At 48.1% G+C, this 19,601-nt stretch overlaps 1 protein-coding gene and 1 non-coding gene across 2 annotated transcripts; one reads left to right on the top strand and one right to left on the bottom strand.

Moving 5' to 3' along the window:
* Positions 1-719: 719 nt before the first annotated feature.
* On the top strand, positions 720-2,671 carry GADD45G (growth arrest and DNA damage inducible gamma). The gene is made up of 4 exons (XM_007539887.3): positions 720-879; positions 1,284-1,385; positions 1,557-1,770; positions 2,059-2,671. The coding sequence occupies exons 1-4, from the start codon at positions 827-829 to the stop codon at positions 2,167-2,169; spliced, it is 480 nt and encodes a 159-aa protein (XP_007539949.1). The 5' UTR covers positions 720-826; the 3' UTR covers positions 2,170-2,671.
* Positions 2,672-9,042: 6,371 nt separating this feature from the next.
* On the bottom strand, positions 9,043-9,206 carry LOC132540980 (U1 spliceosomal RNA). Its single transcript, XR_009552186.1, has one exon. It is a non-coding gene; the product is annotated as a U1 spliceosomal RNA (small nuclear RNA).
* Between the last annotated feature and the right edge of the window lie 10,395 nt (positions 9,207-19,601).

Genomic DNA, 19,601 nt, shown 5'->3' with positions numbered 1-19,601 from the left:
CATTGTGCACCCTCCATAGAAATGCAAACGAGCCGCGTGCGCCGGCCACAATCTGCTCGCACGCCCCAGCACCCCGCAGCGCTCTGTCGCGGGCGGGTTGGCTGACTCTGACCTTCCAGCGCAGGTCGGTTCGTGTCTTTGATTGTACAGGGAAGCCTCCTCGGTGCAATGGGGAACTTAAGTGTCATCTGGACGGAACTTAGCCTATGCTTTTTGCAAGCAAAACCCCCAGTGTGTGTTTTTGCTTTAAGTTCCGGTTTGAAAAGCAACAGTCTCATAAACTTACAATTAACAGTAAACCCCCCTACTCAAAAAAAAAAAAATTGGAAAGTAGCCACAAAGACAAATGCGAAACATAGTTCTTCAGATTGTCCAAAGGTGCTTTGTACACGTTGTAGCAGCCTTAGGTTAACAAGCAAGGTTAAAATTTTTTTCCCCGTAACTTTTGCCTTTTAAGGACTTACTTAAAAAAAAAAAGTTGAAATCTGCAGGCTCCAGTCTGCCTGGTAACACCCCACAATAGCGGCAGATTTGAGGCATTGTCATCCCCCGCACCCCTCCCCACGTGGCCTTCTGGCACGAGCCGCCTGTAGCCGCCTCATTTGCATCAGAAAGCCCGCGCGGGCCAATGGGCTCGCAGCCTCGCGCCAGCTGGCGGCGCCCCGGCGGGGCTCTATATAAAGGCTCGCACCGCCGCGCCAGGAAGCACTAGCTGGCGGCGGGAGCTCGGGCGAGACCCGCGGACCTCCCAGTCTCGGCTCTGCCGCTCCACCCGCGTCCTCCGCTTTGGATAACTTGCTGTTAACCCCCCGCCGCCGACTGCATCATGACTCTGGAGGAAGTCCGTGGTCAAGACGCGGTCCCCGAAAGCACAGCCAGGTGAGTTGGCGCCGGGAGTCGGGCGTCTCGGATCGTGGGGAGAGCTGGATCCTCCTTCCGTCGTGACCACTGGCGGCAGCAGCTTTGGGCGGGGGGTAGGCGGGGGGCCCTCCCCTCCCGGGGGTGAGCTCCGGCTGCTGAAGGTCGGGCTGCTGGAAAGCAGAACTGAGCTTGGGGCGCTTGGCTGTGGCCCTGCGGGTGCGTCCCCGAGGTTGGGGTGCAGCACTGGGACGCGGGGTGTGTGTGTGGGGTTGCATCTCGGGGGCCGAAGGTGCAGGGCGGGCGCCGGGGTGGGGCGGGAGCGTTCGCGGAATTGGGGTCCCGCCACGCGCCCCCAGGGCGGAAGGTCTCGCCGCGCCCTCTGGCAGCCCCAGCTCACGGCTGTTGCTCTCTCGGTCCCGCAGGATGCAGGGAGCCGGGAAAGCGCTGCAGGAGCTGCTGTTGTCGGCGCAGCGCCAGGGCTGCCTCACCGCCGGCGTCTACGAGTCCGCCAAAGTCCTCAACGTGTGAGTATAGACGCGTCCCCGGTGGGAAAAGCGGGGGCAGTGGTTGCGGCGGGGAGAAGCCGGAGGCAGCTGGGGAGCAAAGGGGGAACCCCCCTCCGGCTCCCCACCTCCCCGGTGTCGCCCAGGCTCCGGCTCACACCCCCTCCCCCTCCCCCTCCCCTCTTGGCGCAGGGACCCTGACAACGTGACCTTCTGCGTGCTGGCGGCCGACGAGGAGGATGAGGGCGACATCGCGCTGCAGATCCATTTCACGCTGATCCAGGCCTTCTGCTGCGAGAACGACATCGACATCGTGCGCGTGGGAGACGTGCAGCGCCTGGCGGCGATCGTGGGCGCGGGCGACGAGGCTGGCGCGCCGGGGGACCTGCACTGCATCCTCATCTCGGTGGGTGGCGCCCCCGGCTTCTCCCCGTGGCTCCCCCGTACCCCACCCGCGGCGCCTCTGCACCCCTCCCACCCGGTGGCGCCCCTGCACTGCCCACCCTTGGCGCCCCTGCAACTCTGTGGCGCCCCTGCACCGCCCCCCGGTGGTGCCCCCTCACCCACCGGGTGGCTCCCCTGCACCCCACGCGTGTCGCCCCGCCCCCCCAGTGGCGCCCCCGTCTCCCCCCCCCACCCGGAGGCCACCTCCCAGCCAGGCTGACACCCTTCCCTTCTCTTCTCCACGGTGCAGAACCCAAATGAGGACGCGTGGAAGGACCCCGCTTTGGAGAAGCTCAGTCTGTTCTGTGAGGAGAGCCGCAGCGTCAACGACTGGGTCCCCAGCATCACCCTCCCGGAGTGACAGGCGCCGCGGGTCCTTGGTCTGATCGTCGTGGTGACGCCCCGGGGCACCTAGCGCGCCTGGCTCTGTGGATGCGCCCTAGGAGGGGCCCGAGTTCGCCGTGGAAACTGGCAGGCGTGGGGCGCGAAGGTGCGGCCCCCGAGGAGGGGGCCTGGCGGTGGCTGGGGCAGGCGGGGGCCCCCAGCCGAGGACTCTTACAAGTGTCGGGGAGCGGCTGCTCTCCCAGGAAGGCCGGAGGCGGGACGTTGCCGCGGGGGCCGGGAAGGACTGACTGACTGGCCTGCTGGGCAGGGGTGACTCAGCAGCCTGTGCTCCTGGCAGGAAGGAGGGGAAAGGCGAGGCGAGGCAACCTGGACTTGGTATGGTTCCTGAAGCTCTGATGGACTTATTATTGATTCTGCAATGCTGTGCTGTTTCAAAAACGGATCTGGGCGATGCTTGGTTGACTGGAGGATGATAACTGCTGAAGCTTTGAATTGCACAATAAACTTACTGAAACCAACTTTTTCTCTTTATTGAGGGTGGGGGAATCCTTGCACGAAGGGAAGTAGCTAGCAGGGTTTTAGGAGTTTGCTGAAAATCTGCAGCACCTGCTCCAACCTTCTGTCAGGAATTACAGGCTCCAGGGGTGCTGGCGCAGGGGGTGGTGGGGTTAACCGGCCAGCAGAACTTGAGTCCTGCTCTTATTAGCAAGATTTTCAAACTTGCAAGACAGGAGCATAGTTGAGAATAAGACATCAGTGCAGCCCCTGGAGACTGGCTCTCTGACCTGATAGCAGCCTCTCCCTCCCGGGACCCACCACTCCCCCAACCCCCTTCCCCCCTTCTGACAGCTGCTTATCTGAGCAGCTTGCAGGATGCAGGCAGCCTTCAGGCACAATGAGTGCTGCAGACACTGCCCTTTGTGGTCCCTGAGGGTGGTGGCAGACTGCTCTCTAGAAGCCCTTTTCCTCTTAAAGGAGTGGGGCTTGCAATAATGTCACCCAGCCATTAATACCATGTATGACATGATGACTGCATTTGTATGAGTCATCGCTCTGTCATAGTTCTGATTGAACTTGAAAGATTTCATCTACACAAATAGGCATGGGCAGTTCCAAGTGGGACTGGCATCTGCTGTCTGCTGTTTCGTGTTCTCTGCCCACTTCAGAATCAGGGGAGCTGCTACTCTCCACAGTCACATTCAAGACCCATAGAGGAACAGGAATTTAAACATCTTCAGCAAAGGCTTTATTTAAGGAGGATCTGGGGTGGAAATGTCCCAAGCAAATAGATTTTGTTGTTGTTATTGTTGAATATGCTTTGATTTCACCCCTGAGCAGACCAGCTGCTTTCAGCAGGAGAAATGATGCATGGGGCTAGGTTGGCATGCTTTTAGCAGACTGCCCAGTGGAAGGGAGGGATGCTGGAATCTCTCTTTGCCAGGACACTGCTCAGCTCTAGCTTTTGATGGTTCTTGAGCTTGAATCTGTGACTGAGCTTCAGTAATGAAAGTCTAGCGCATAAATTGCCATGGTTTTGACCCAGCTGCTGTGCTGTTATTTATTTATTTATTTATTTATTTATTTATTTAAAGGAGTAACTTCTGCTAACTTATCAGCAGATGCACAGGACTGACTGGCCTTTTTAGTTGCCACTTTCACAATCCGGAGTGCTAGCCATTATGCATGCAACTGCTGTGGGTATGATTAAAAACAATTTTTTCCCCTAAGTTCTGAAAGCCTGCAGAGGAAAACAGGACTTAACTGATTTTTAAGAATAATGATACTTTTAAATAAATAATGATAAAAAACGAGCATGGGGTTTCTGAATGGTGGAGGGGTAATCTCTGAAGGGTAGGGAATCAATAGCATTTCGCATTCTGGCATATCCACTTGCCACAAAATGCTATAGTAAATGCAAACAAGTGAGAATTTTGAGTTTTCTCTTAAGTGAGTAAATTTAGCAGAACATTACAGAAAAGGCAGGCCAACCATCCTGCCATATGAGTCCTGATGGAATGTTTAGGTTGGCTACCATTAAAAAACTTGGCTTCCTCTGTTTCAGACTTAGAACAGGGGCACTTGTTGCAATGAAGGGCTAGGGGTGGTGGGGCGGGTGGTGGCATAAAAACATGGCTGGACCTACAGTTTGTGCTTGTTTCCTTTAAGAATGGCACAGTGCTATTAAGATTAAATATCCCCAAGAGCAAGTAATAAGAGATAATGTGCTTATAAACACATCCCAGCTTCCCATGCTTCCAATGATACTAATGGTAATGCGTAGACAGGCTGATTAGCACAGGCATATTGAAGTGATATGTGCAGACTGCTAAGCACAGTGACCTGCGTCTGGAAAACATGGAGTTACTGTCGACGACGACAACACTTCACAGCTTTTACTTTCCATTATAAAACTTGAAGTGGGTGGTCCGGGAGGTGGTGCAGTGATAAAGCTTTGGACTTTCAAGCATGAGGTCCTGAGTTTGATCCCCAGCAGCACATGTGCCAGAGTGATATCTGGTTCTTTCTCTCTCTTCCTATCTTCCTCATTAATAAATAAATAAAATCTTAAAAAAAACAAACAAACTTGAAGTGGAATGTTCACTTTTGTACCAGCAGGGCCTAATACTTTATCTGCTTGGCCATGCAACCCAGTGTTAGTAAGCTGATGTGAAAAAGAAGGCTAATTTCATAAAATAACAAAATATTTTTTTTATTCAAGAAACACTGTGATTTGGAAACTTAGGTACACAGCATTACAAGTCAATATTGGCATTTATCAACATTACTAAGGTATTTACTAAGATTCCATTCCTCACTCTACAGTTGTTTTGTTTTTTCCTGATTTAGTCACCTCCCCACCCCAGATAACTTTTTTAAAGTTATGTAAGTTTTATGCACTTGTTGAAAATTGCAAAAGAAAAAAAAAAGTAAAGCAACTGTAATGAACCAACCCCACCTTTTGGTATATTTCCTTTCCTTTTATTTATATTTATTGATTTTCCCTTTTGTTACCCTTGTTGGGTTTTTTTAATTGTTGTTGTAGTTATTGTTGTTGTTATTGATGTCGTCTTTGTTAGATAGGATAGAGAGAAATGGAGAGAGGAGGGGAGGACAGAGGGGGAGAGAAAGATAGACACCTGCAGACCTGCTTCACCACCTGTGAAGTGACTCCCTGCAGGTGGGGAGCCGGGGGCTCTAACGGGGATCCTCAGGCCAGTCCTTGTGCTTCATGACACCTGTGCTTAACCCACTGCGCTACCGCCAGACTTCCAGTATATTTCCTTTTCTACACCTTTGAGGTGCACATATCACATGACACACATCAAAGCATAAAACTTTTGAGTAGCTCTTCTCATACTGTACTTGGTTCTTTTCACATCTTCTTTCCTTAGGGATCTGCCACAGGTCACTGAGTAATCTTGATGGTCAGTGTATTTCTTCCTTTTTTATTTTAATTAATTAATTAATTAATTAATTTTACCAGAGCACTGCTTAGCTCTGGCTTATGGTGGTGCTGGGCATTGAACCTGGAACTCTGAAGCATCAGGCATGAGAGCCTTTTTGCATATCCATTATGCTGTCTACTCCCACCCCGGTCAGTGTCTTTCTAGTGTAGCTCAGTATAGGAGTGACTGTGCATATTATCTTGTGATCCCATCATCTTGCGGGCCTCACCAAATGAGACCAAGGCTTGATGTCTGCAGGCCTGAAGCAGAACTGTGTTGCCCAGAACAATGAGAGTTTTTTCTTTCTGTTATTCTTGTTGGTTTGTTTGTTTGCATTTAATCATCACTATAAAAAAGGAGCTTTGGCGAAATTGTTGCTGTCAGGGAGCAACTACAGAATGACAAGCTGAGGAGGTAGTCTGTCTTCACAAGCAGCTGGGACCTCTATTTCTCCTTGGGAAGGTGAGAGAATGAAGTGATGACTGGGACTGGCTTTCTTTGTAAAGACTGAGATTTGGGGGCGTGGTGGTGGTGCACCCGCTTAAGCACACTATGCGAGAATCTGGGTTTGAGTCCCTCCTCCCCACCTGCAGGGGGGACACTTCACAAATGGTGAAGAAGGTCTGCAGGTGTCTATCTTTCTCCTTCTCACTCTCTCTCTCTCTTTTTAGTGTTTATTAGCTAGAAACAGAAATTGAGAAGGCAGGGAGAGATTGAGAGGGAAAGAGAAAGAGAGATACCCACAGCCTTCACCACTTGTGAAGCTTTCCCCCTGCAGGTGGGGACCCGGGGCTTGAACCTAGGTCCTTGTGCAGTATAATGTGTGAGCTTAACCAAGTGCACCACCACCTGGCCCTTCTCTCTTCCTCTCTATCTCCCCCTCCTCTCTCAGTTTCTCTCTGTCCTATCCAATAAAATGGAAGAAATAGCCTCCAGAAGCAGTGGATTCATGGTGCAGGCACCAAGCCCCAGTGATAACCTTGGAGGCAAAAAAAAAAAAAAAAAAGACAGATTCTACATATATACTTTTATTAAAGCATTATTACAGTGTGTTTTGCTCTCCAAGCATACAAAAAGTCAATTAAGGGGGGCTGGGCGGTGGTGCACTGGGTTGAGTGCACATGTTACAATGAGAAAGGACCCTGGTTCAAGCCCCTGGTCCCCACCTGCAGCATGTGAATCTTCACAGGCAGTGAAATAGATCTGCAATTGTCTCTTTTCTTTTTCTCTCCCTCTCTATCTCCCCCTTACTTCTCAATTGCTCTTTGTCTTTTTCAAAAAAATTAAATAATAAAATATTTTTTAAAAAGAGTTAACTGGGAGCTGGGTGGTGGTGCAGTCACATGTTACAATGTATAAGGACCTGGGTTCAAGCCCCCAGTCCCCACCTGCACGGGGGAAGCAGATTTGCAGATATCTCTCGGTCTCGCTTCCTCTCTATCTCCCCCTCTCCTCTCAATTTCTGTGTCTGTCCAATAAAGAAATAAAGATAATAATTAAAAAGTAGTTAATTGAGGAACAAACGAGTTTTCCAAAAGAAATGCATGGATTTAATAAACACGGAGAGGCTGGGAAATCTGCTTTATATCTGTCTGACGGAATAAAAAGGCAACATGAGAGGAGTCGGGTGGTAGCGCAGCAGGCTAAGCGCACACAGTATGAAGCACAAGCACACTTGCAAGGATCCAGGTTCGAGCCCTCGGTTCCCCTCCTGCAGGAGAGTCACTTCACAAGCAGTGAAGCAGGTCTGCAGGTGTCTATCTTTCTCTCCTCCTTTTTATCTCTCCTTCCTCTCTCAATTTCTCTCTGTCCTATCCAATAAAAAATAGAAAAAAGATGGCTGCCAGGAGCAGTGGATTTATAGTGTAGGCACTGAGCCTCAGCAATAACCTGGGAGGAAAAAAAAAAAAAATATAAGGTGGTGAAATTGAGCACACATGAGATGCCTGCCCAACAAAGAAAAAAAAAAAAAAGCAAAGTATTTCCTCTAACTGAAGAAGAGCAAGTGAACTGTTTTCATTTCTCTGATATAAAAATATGATTTTCCCCCTCACACCAATTCTTTCAATCTCTTTGTATTTTTATTTTATTTTATTTTATTTTATTTTATTTTATTTTATTTTATTTTATTTTATTTTCTACCACAGCACTGCTTAGCTCTGGCTTCTAGTGGTATGGGAGGGATTGAATCTGGGACTTAGAAGCCTCAGCCTTGAGGGTCTCTTTGCATAACCATTATGCTATCTACCTCTGTCCCCCAATCCTCTAAATCTCCAGTGCTACCAGGTGTGTGATAATTCTGTTCAGTTCTAACCTTTACAACCCAGAGGGAGCACAGACCCTACAGGCTTAGAGGTCATGCCCACAAGACTGCACCCATGCTTCTGAAGTCACTTAACATAGAGTATCTGAGTTACCTGTATGCTTGCCCAGGCAGAGCATAAACCTGGAGGTTCCCACGGTCCCTCCCAATTTTGGTCATTGGTTGGAAGAAGTCACAGAACCGAGATAAAATGTTCACTTGAAAAACAAGATCAGAAGAGAAAACACAGTAGAACCTGAAATGGAATTGGCATATTGCACCAAAGTAAAAGACTCTGGGGTGGGTCGGTGGGGGAGAATACATACCCAAGAAGGATAACAGAGGACCTAGTGGGGGTTGTATTGTTATGTGGAAAACTGAAAAATGTTATGCATGTACAAACTATTGTATTTACTGTCAACTGTAAAACATTAATCCCCCAATAAAGGAAAAAAAATGTCAAAAAAGGTTCACTTACTAGTAGTTCACAGGTTTATTACAAAAGGCACAACTCAGAAACAGCCAGAGGACAGAGATACATAGGACAGGTTATTGACCGTGTGTGTGGGACACGGAGTCCTCTTCATTTGCCTCAGTGTCTAGCAACTCTGTGTGTTTACTGGAAGCTCTCAGAATCCTGGTATTCCATTGTTTAGGATTTTAAGTGGAGATTCCTCTGTTTTTGCTTTCAATTATTAGCCACTGGTGATAAACTCAACCTCTAGTCATTTTTCTCTCACTGAAGGTTGAAACCAGGACTGAAAACTCCAATCCTTTGATCCCCTAATCGGGGAGCTCGCACTAGGGTGGGGTCTATATTGGTGTTAAGGAGGAGTGCACAAAAGAAACGACAATGTCTGGAGACCTTCAAATATCACAATAGGGTTGGTTGCCAGCCTTGTTTTCAGCCCATATCTCTGGTTTGAGTCAGGAGTCTGCATTCTCATCAAGTTGTCATTCCCACCTGGGAAATAACACACACACACACACACACACACACACACACACACACACACGATGGATTCATTGATTAACAGCCCATGTCCTTCATCTTATATCCAAGTTCCCATGAAATCACATTTGTACTATGGGAACTTCTTGTTCATTGGTTACTCTTTTTATTATGATTATTATTTTTAAACAGGGGAGAGTGTGAATGCAGTCCCCCACTACCACAAATTATGCGGTCGAGTTTCCCACATTTGGGGAAATCGCAGGGATCAGCACATCCGGAGTGCTATGGATAAGCCTCACCCTGGGAAAACCACCTTTGTGATCACGGTATCTTCCCTGCCAGGTAAGTATCTTTTTATTATTATTAATTTTTTTCCTCCAGGGTTATTGCTGGGCTCAGTGCCTGCACCATGAATCCACCGCTCCTGGAGGCCATTTTCCCCCCTTTTGTTGCCCTTGTTTTTGTAGCCTCGTTGTGGTTACTATTATTGCCATTGTTGATGTTGTTCGTTGTTGGATAGGACAGAGAGAAATGGAGTGAGGAGGGAAAGACAGAGAGGGAAAGAGAAAGATAAACACCTGCAGACCTGCTTTACCACTTGTGAAGCAACCCCACAGCAGGTGGGGAGCCAAGGATCCAGGGTCGAACCAGGGTCCTTGGCGCTTTGCACCATGTGCGCTTAACCTGCTGTGCTGCCGCCCGGTCCCCTTTATTATTTTTTTTAATTAAAATTTTTTTAAAACATTTTATTTATTACCTTTTGTTGGCCTTGTTTTATTGTTGTAGTTATTTTATTAATTTTTCAATAATTTTTTTATCTTTATTTGTTGGATAGAGATAGCCAGAAATCAAGAGGGGAGGAGAAGGTAGAGAGGGAGAGAGACAGACACTTGCAGACCTGCTTCACAACTCTTGAAGCTTCCCCCCTGCAGGTGGGGGCCATAGGCTCGAACCCGGGTCCTTGTGCATTGTAACATGTTAACCAGGTGCGCCACCACCAGGCCCTATAATTATTTATGTGTGCTTAACCAGGTGCACCACTTCCCAGCCTCCTGCCAGGTGTTTTTTTTTTTTTTTTTCTTTCTTTTTTTTCTTGTTGCTGCTCTGGCCTTCTTGTTCAGAGGCTAGACACATCTGTCTCTCTTTCAAGCTTCTGGATATGGGCAGATGAATGAATACAGGAAAGCATCTCTCCTGTGGTCTGAAAGCTGTGGTTGGGAGAGCAAGTTCATTTATGGGAATCTTGGTTAAAAGCATGTAGAAATCCCCGGCCTCACCCCACTCTTGACCAAGAGCAAATTTGGGCCCTATACTCTGATGACTTCTTTATCTCTTATCAGTGATTGTAGTGGTTTTCCATTATCACTTCAGGGGGATGTGGATGCTGCTGGGTTTTTATGATTAATTTTCTCAGTGCTTTGGTTTAAGATTTGCTAGCCTTTCGGTTATACAGCACTGTGGCTGAGTTGATTCCAGTGTGGTTTCTGCAAGTCCCCACCTCTGTGAAGGGAATCTGTGTGACAGTAATTTCTGTCCCCTTTCCCTTCAGTGGGAATCATCCAGGAAGAGGCTTTTTTAATTTGCTGGATTTTTTTTTTATTATGATATAATACAGGCGAACAGAATTCTAGGCAGCAGCATCAACACAACAATAAAAGCAAACCAAAAGAAGAGAAACAGACTGGAGAAAGTATCCTCTTTCAGGGCAAGATCAAAGTTCCCTAGGGCTGAGTCACAAAGGCGAAGCAATTCCTGGAACTCTTCTCCTGGAATGGGCAGGAATGCAGTGGTGCTAGGATTCCAGGAAGGAGAATGCAGATTCTGGGGCTGGAAGACACAGAAAACCACTGTGCATCTCAGCCACTCATCTGCTCTGAAACCAAAGGCTTCTGTCATCCTGAGGAGCAGGTGATCAGTCCCATCGTTGATCACTGAGTTTAGGTTAACTAAGGGTTCGAGGCCCCACTATGCTTCTTGGGTGCCAATCCTTGCTGGCTCTGTGCAGATCAATCTGGAACTCATCTCTGTGCTGAACATCTTTGCTTTTATCCTTGACAGTATTGATGGAGAGGCAGTTTGCATTCCAGGAAAAAGGGGTCATCCAACTCTCACAGTCATTTATGGGGGCCTTACGGGCATGGAGACCACAATACCTCTTTGCTGTCTCCTGTCTGGTCTGCAATCACCAGCGGGCACCCATATTATCAAAGGAGGCATGCAGCCCAGTGGGAAGGTCGAGTTCCAGCAGTGCAACCAGGATCCAGGAGTTCCAGGCCTCTCCACACATATCCTCTTCTGACATATTCATCCACGGCTGTTTCTCCTTCATAGCGGCACCTCTCCATAACTGTTCCTTTCCTCCACAGTTATCTCTTTCCACACTTGTACCTCTCCTATGCATCAACTGTTCTCCCCTACACTAATCTCTCTTAATATCCACATCTCTTCTCCACACCTCGGTGCAGGTGTTCATCTCTCTCTGATACAGAGGCTTTCCAAGTCTCTATGTTGGCCCTGGGACTCAACTTTGCCTACGATTGCAACCCTACTTCCCAAACACTCCACAACACAAGTCCTATTCTGGTACCTCTGTTCCCGTAGACAGAAAGAACCAACGGATGCCTGCAGCTTCATCTGTCCTGTCCTGCTTAGCACATCTGATGCATCTCCCTCATTTCACTCTGTGCTTCCTCCATCCTCCTTGCAAAGCCCCTTGTGCATGTTATGGAATTCCACCTAGAGAGGGATACTTTCACCTGAAGTTCCTGGAATCCAGCACTGTCTCTGGCTCTGGCACAGGCTAGCTGCACTGACCACTAGGGTGGATGAGGCTGTTGTCTTTGGAGTACATAATTCACATCCTGCCACACATATGGACTGCTCTAGAATGCTTGCTGGGATTGGGGAAGCAGGATCTGACATTTGTCGAAAGAGGTGGGGTGGTATTTGGCCTTCATCATTGTCATCAAGCCCACTTGACCGGGACCTACCTGGGAATAAGATACAGAAGCTGGACTACTTGAAAACCTAACAATGTCAAAAACTAGTCATATATATTGGATATATATATATATATCTTTATTGGATAGAGACAGCTAGAAATCAAGAGGGGAGGAGGATATAGAGAGGGAGAGAGACAGATACCTGCAGACTTGCTTCACCACTCAAAAAGCTTCCCCCCCTGCAGGTGGGGACTGGAGGCTTGAGCTTGGGTCCTTGAGCATTGTTATGTGTGCACTCAACCCTTTGTGCTGCCACCATCAGCCCTAGCAGTCCCATATTTTTAATGACTAGGAAGACAAATGAAGAGAAGCACCTAGCTACATGAAGGATTAATGATGGAGGAGGAGGGAGCAGACTATGAAATGGTGGACATGAAACATGGAGTGGGAGGGCTCTTATCTGCGAGGAGATGGAAACTCCAGCATGCCATATTTGGGAGCTTCTCTTTGCCTTATTCTCAGCTCTGACACCATCTTGCCAGACAATACTTTTTAGCCCACCTGCATGTTACTGTTGGGCTCAGGCAAAAATTGGTAAAGTCATGGACCCCTTGGAATATATGTACAATAGACTTCCTAGCTTCTTTAAACATGAAGACTCCTAATCTCACCTGCTATATTCTTACCTTTAGGATCCTAATTATTAAACAAATTTATTAAATTATTAAACAAATCCTGCTTTATCTTAATGCTTTTCAGCCATCAAGTTGCAGATGCTACCGTGACACCATCCTGACTTCCCTGGGCAGACGACCTCACCACTGTGCTCTGGAACCACACATCCTCAGAGCCCTGGCCCACTAGGGAAAAATACAAACAGGCTGGAGGTAGGATTGACCTGCCAATGCCCATGTCCAGTAGAGAAGCAGTTACAGAAGCCAGAACTCCCACCTTCTGCACTCCATAAATATCTTTGGTTCGGGGGCTGGATGGTAGTGCAGTGGGTTAAACGCGTGTGGGGCTAAGTGCAAGGACTGGCATAAGGACCTCGGTTTGAGCCCCCGGCTCCCCACCTGTAGGGGGGTCACTTCACAATCGGTGAAGCAGGTCTGCAGGATCTATCTTTCTCTCCCCCTCTTTGTCTTCCTCTCCTCTCTCCATTTCTCTCTGTTCTATCCAACAACGACAACAACAACAACAACAACAATGATAAACAACAAGGGCAACAAAAAAGGGGGAAAAATAGCCTCCAGGAGCAGTGGATTCATAGTGCAGGCACCGAGCCCCAGCAATAACCCCAGAGGCAAGAAAAAAAAATCTTTGGTTCATACTCTGAGAGGGATAAAGAATAGGGAAGCTTCCAATGGAGAGGATAGAACATAGAACTCTGGTGCTGGGAATTTTATGAAATTGTACCTCTCCCACAATCTTGTCAATTATTATTAAATCACTAACTAACTAACTAACTAACTAAATAAATAAAAAGAAAGAAACTTCAGCGGTTTGAGCCCTGGCTCCCCACCTGCAGGGGAGTCGCTTCACAAGTGGTGAAGCAGGTCTGCAGGTTTCTATCTTTCTCTCCCCATCTCTGTCATTCCCTCCTCTCTTCATTTCTCTCTGTCCTATCCAACAATGACAACAATAATAACTGCAACAATAAAACAACAAGGGCAACAAAAGGGAATAAATAAATAAGTATTAAAAAAATTAAAGAAACTTCAGCATGTTTTTCATGGAAGGAAGATAGGGCCTCCTGGGAGGAAAAATGGTAAGCAGTCACTGAGGATCTATGAGATGGATCATCACCCAGTGTGGAGAGTTCATGACAGCAAGCCCCATGTCTATCGGAGGTGGCAAAGTGGTGGTGAGGTCAGAGGTCCCTTTGCTTCTCGAGGGATGTTAGTGCCTGTGCCAGATTTTCATGCAGTACACACCACCCCAACCTGTCAGGATGCTTCCTTCTACTCAGAATGAGCTGGCCCTGGCTCAGTCATGCCCCTCTCCCATGGAAGGCTATTTGTCACCTGGGAGATTCATAACAGTACCCTGGAAGGGAGGTGAGAGGTAGTACTAGCTGAGATGCTGGGTGTTTGGTGCCTCTCTCTCCCCAGAAGGATTATTCAAGAACATCATAAACAGGCACAGTACCCCCCTGCCTCCCGATTCCTGCCCCCACCAATTTTGTGTTGCATGGTTTCGAAACCCAGAAATGTGACTCCAGGGAGGATGGGTCACTGTTGTCTTTGCAGAATAGCTGCGACTCATGTTTCTGAGTGAGGTCTGAACCCCCAGAGTCCCCCGGAGGAGGTGTTTTTGGGGTATGGAGCCCATGTGGAGGAAAAGACAACAGCAAAATACAAAATGTAATGTCTCTAAATTGCAGTTGACAGAGCAAATTTCTCTCCTAGGAAAGGTCTTCGCAAGCTTCTAAGGAGAATAGGAATTGCTGAGAAAAATCCAGTGAAGTTTACTCCCCATAGGTTATGGTGGGAGAGGACACTGGACTGTCCAGACAGACCCTTACTGGCACCTGTATGTAGCAGATTGTACACAAGCCTTAGCTGCCTCCCCTCAAGTAATGGAGGGACTGATCCTGTGAACTTCCAGCCTTGTCCCATGGCCCCAAAGAGTCTCCCCCTCCCCCAGGTTCTATCCCCTGTTCCTTGGAAGCCAAGTTACTGGGACTTAACTGTCCCTTGTTTCCATCTGTGACCCAGCTTCCCTCAGACATTCCTTACTGAGTATAGTCGGATATTTCTGGAAGGCAAGCCTTTTCTCTGAAGCAACTGGATGGCCGTATCAGAGCATCTGTTAGACAAATGGTGAGGGGCTTTCTCTATGGAGTCTGTGCTTAAAGTTTGTAATGAAGAGCCACACAAAAGTGCCAAGGGATCCCCACTGCCTGGGTGTCAGCCTGCTGCCAGGGGGTGGTCTCCAGGGCCGGAGAGGATGGTGTTTCAGTTCATCCCAGGCCTCTACACTTACTCTTCTTCACTATTCGATGGCAAAGGGAGTATTGTGAACTTAAATACTCCTCTGGGTTCGACTAAGAAGAATACAAGTTAATGTAGTGTTTTAATATTTGCAATCAGGTTTTATGTTCCTCATTGAACTAATTCACCCTCTTGCAGCTGTGGCTCTCTGTCCCTCAGCAGGCTCTGTATCCTTGTGGTCCCATTGCATCTGGAGGACAGCACATCCCCTCTGCGTGGGGTGATGCACTGATGGGCCAGCCTAGGGCAGGGCCAGGGGAGAGATGAAGGGCATCTTGTGTTCTTTCCCTCTAGTTTTGGTTCTTTCCCTGGCAGTGCCCCACCCTCTGCATGACTCCTCTCCTGAGTTAATCTCTCACATACTCTAGGGTAATCCATCTTCCTTGCACTCCTCCAGGCTGGGGCTGGTTCTCTCTTGAGTAAAGAACCTGGCTTCGATCGAGTACACCTGTCTTTCTACCTACCTTCCTCTCCCTCTCCCTCTCTCTCTCTCTCTTTCTATCTCTCTCTCTTCTCCAGGGTTGCGAGTGGGGCTCGGTGTAGTCACTACAAATCCATTGCTCCCGATGGCCATTTTTTCCTTTCTGATTTTCTTAATTATATAGGACCTGCTTCACCACTTGTAAAGTGGACCCACTACAGGTGGGAAGTGGGGGCTTGAACCTGAGTCCTTGAGCTTGGTAATATGTGTGCTTTATCGGGTGTGCCACCACCTGGCCCCTAGCAGACCTGTTTCTACTCTTCTTGTCATTGGCAAAGCAAGGCATGTGGTTCGCTCATCAGAGAGAGGAGAGGAACAGTGGAAACTGCTCACATCTAACCTGTTTTTGCCTCCAAGGTTATTGCTGGGGCTGGATGCCTGCACTCCGAATCCACTGCTCCTGGAGACCATTTTCCCATTTTGTTGCCCTTGTTGTTGCCTCTGTTGTTGTTGCCCTTGTTGCTGTTGGATAGGAGAGAGAGAAATCCACAGAGGAGGGGGAAGACTGAGAGGGGGAGAGAAAGAGAGACATCTGCAGACCTGCTTCACTGCTTGTGAAGTGACCCCCCTGTAGGTGGGGAGTGGGGGCTTGAGCCAGGATCTGGTCCTTGGGCTTCACACCATGTGTGCTTAACATGCTGCACTACTGCCTGGCCCCCTCTGGTCTTCACATTTTCCTTACTTCTGCTCCCCCGTGGAAGTTGTTATATACTCTACAAAAACGCACGTAGATGATTTTGCTTCAAAGCTGAAAGATCCTAAAGGTCTTTGCCTTTTTTTAAAAATGCATGGTAATTATTAAACATAATTCTATTTCCTACAAGCAGTCTCTGTCCCTAGCACTTTCCCTAGTATTACTATTTTTTTCCCCCAAGGCTGCAAATTACTTCAAATAAACAAGCCAATGCAGAAAAGGTAATGGCCAGAACACTTGGTTTCTTCTAAGCGATTATATTAAGGGAACATTGCACCTTCTGGAATAGAGGTATGATGGACAGACGCTTGGTATACAGTACATTCTGTTCTGAGTGGTAGGGTAGTGGCTCCCCTTCTCCTGCTTCTTAGCAGTGAAGGAGAATTAAACTTTCAGGGCTCCCAGGGAGTCTGTTTTCTCTGCCTGAGGCCAGCATCTGGAGTTTCAGAGCAGATTTCAAAAGCTGAATGGCTGACCAAGCTCTGGTCTCAGCAAGATGTTGCTGACATGAGCTCATCTGCAGGGAGCAGGGATGACTCTCTAGAGCTGGGGATCAGAGCAGGAGAAAAGCTTTCTGATGGGGAGACTGGCCCTGCACAGAGGGGATCTGGCACCCAATGTCACATGTGCTGGATGATAGATTCTGAAACACAGATCCCATCCCTGGCTTCTCTCCAGTGCTGATCCTTGTCCTCAGTCTCTTCTGTGTCTCCTCCTCCATCACTGAGCCACAAAGACAGGTCTAGATTGTGCGGGTTGAAGGATAGACACCCAGTAAATTCTGGCTCCTCCTCTTCCTGAACGAGCAGCTTGACTTAGGGATGCCTTGAGCCCCATCCAGTGTTCCCCAAGGATCACAGAGATGACATTTCCTGAAGCAGATCTGCTTTGATTAACTTTGACTTCATTCAGGTATACTGACCATCCTGGGGCCTGAGAGTCAGGGATTAGGGACCTAGAAAGTTTCTGGGGGAGGGTAATGTACATTCTTTTGTACATGGCAAGGGATAATATTTTTGGGTGATGTTTATTATTAAAATATATATATATTATATTTTTTATCAGAGCACTGCTCAGCTTTGGTTTATGGTGGTATGGAAGGTTGAACTTGGGACTACGGAGCCTCAGGCATGAAAGTCTCTTTGCATAACCATAATGCTACCTACCTGCCCCTTAAAAATATATATTTTTAAATTTTTATTTATAAAAAGGAAACATTATCCTGAGTCCACTCCCTGGCATTGCACGTGCCAGAGTGATACCCTGGTTCTCCCTTCCTCCTTCTCTCATTAATAAATATATACTTTTTTTTTTTTAATCACAAGGCCGGAGAGATAGCTTACTGAATTGGGCCAAAGCCTTGCCATAGGTACAGTCCAGCTTGTGCCATGGTACTGGGAGGAGCACAGCACAAAAAAAAAAAAAAACATTAACAAAAGCCGTGGGATAAGTGGGGTACAACTTCCTTCAGTTCCCACAACCAGAACTCCTTATCCCATGCCCTCCCCTGATACCTTTCCTATTCTTTAACCTCATGGGAGTATGGACTGAGGGTCATTATGGGATGCAAAAGGTGGAAGGTCTGGCTTCTGTAATTGCTTCCCCACTGAACATGGGTGTTGACAGGTCGATCCATACTCCCAGCCTGCTTCTCTCTTTCCTTTGTGGGGCGGGGCTCTGGGGAAGTGGGGCTCCAGGATACATTGGTGGGGTCGTCTGTCCAGGGAAGCCTGGTTGGCATCATTGTAGCATTTGGAACCTACTGGCCTCTCCAGAATATCCCCAGTTTAAAGCTGTTTCTTTTTGGAGCTCACACCAGGTATTTCCCTTAAAAATAAAAAGAATGGTGTTGCTGGATCATTAAGTAATTCCATTTTTATTTGTTTAAGGACTCTCCAGAGTTTTCGAAAAGGGCTGCACCGGTTTGCGTTTGCAAAGGATACATTTTCTAAAAATAAAGGGACAGAGGCTCTCCAGGCTGCCACAGGGCCTCCAAACATCTTTCAGGTAAAGAGTGAAGGTTGCTTAGACACAAGGGTGAAATGACTCTTCAGTTACAAGCTGGCTTGAGAAGCCAGTATGTCACAGGCCAGAGAGCAACTGAAATCACATATTTGTTGCTGAAACATGAGACAAGCCTCTGTTGTGCCTTTGGACAGAAGACTCACTCCTGGCATGAAAGGTGTGTTCCGAGGCCCAAGTCCACCCGTGGGCAGCCAGCTGGGCTTTGCCTGTTGTGGTCACTTTAGGTCTGGGTACTCCTGGTGTCATGGGGTGAGGGACATTCTGTGTAAATAGGCTGTGGCCAGACTACACACTCCAGTGTCTTGAAGTGGAGGGCTTCCCTGGAATCTGACACACAGCTTAAGCCCTAGTAGGGAGGTCAGTAACCTCTTCCATTTTGGGAAGAGGACGCTCTTCAGTCTGGCTGGGGGAAGATACCAGAGAGAATCTTAGGACCTTGTTTTGTGACCCTCTTGCAGCTTGTTTAGGAACTGTTTACAAGGTCTGGTTAAAACCTCTGCCAGGAATCACATGTCAGAGACCGAACTTCTCAAATATCTGTGAGAACCAAGGAGCCAGAAGTAACCTGGGGAGAGCAAGTAAACCTCGAGCCAGCTCCCCTTGGGAGACCTGCCGGGTGTCCTCACACTGCCAGGCCCCGACCTTCAGTGCTGCAGACACAGTGCTCTGCTGGCAGGACCTCCTGTACTGCTGTTATTTTTATCTCTCTGTTGAGTGGTGGTTCACATTTATTGTTTTTGTTCCCCATAAATACTGCTTGCCATCTCACCTTTATGCCTCTTTACTTGGCATCTAAGGTGTGCACCTGTCTGCAGCTCCAATCTCACTTGCAGGCTCGGGGGACCAGAGAAGGGTGGGAGGTTTCCAGAGGACTCTCCCTCTATCAGTGGCTGTGCTCGACAAGTGTGGGGCAAACACGCCAGATCCTTTAGGTTCCTGGCTGCTACCAGGCTAGGTTCCTCCAGAGTTAGTCTTCCTGGCTCTGGGCAGTGTGTTGGGTGCTGAGGTACCTGAATGTGCTCTGTGCTTGGGCCACCAAGGAAGGGAAAGAACAGAGACTCCTTACTGGTGAGGAGAAATGCTGCCCGTGTGAGAGCTTGGGATGCCTCCTGGGCCAGCCAGGCAGCTGCCCAAAGCCACTGAGTGCCCTTTGACTTTTGGCAGCCATGCTGACTTCCCTCCTGGGCCAATTCTGCAGCCTAGTATTTGCTGTCTCTTTAAATAAAAGGCATGCAGCAACTGGTGGCAGTTCTTCTATTTGTTTGTTTATTTATTTATTGACTCCAGGCTTATCTCTGGTGCTCGGTACTGGCACTATGGTTCCACTGCTCCTGGAGGCCTTTTTTCCCCTTCATTTTATTGGGTAGAGACAGGGAGAAATTGAGAGAGGAGGCTGGAGAGAGAAAGAGAGCCTTGCAGACCTGCTTCACCGTTCATGAAGCATCCCTACTACAGGTGAAGAGCCAGGGGTTTGAACATGGGTCTTTGCACAGGTCCTTGCGTTTAGTACTATGTGTGCTTAAGCAGGTGTGCCACCACCTGGCCCCTTTATTTTTGATTTATTTTTATTTTATTTCCACCAGGATTGTTGCTGGGACTCGCACGGTGCC

This window comes from Erinaceus europaeus, chromosome 10 (assembly GCF_950295315.1).
Source record: "Erinaceus europaeus chromosome 10, mEriEur2.1, whole genome shotgun sequence".
Classification (NCBI taxonomy): domain Eukaryota; kingdom Metazoa; phylum Chordata; class Mammalia; order Eulipotyphla; family Erinaceidae; genus Erinaceus; species Erinaceus europaeus.
The sequence above is the reverse complement of the archived record's forward strand: the minus strand, read 5'-3'. Positions and strand labels throughout refer to the sequence as shown.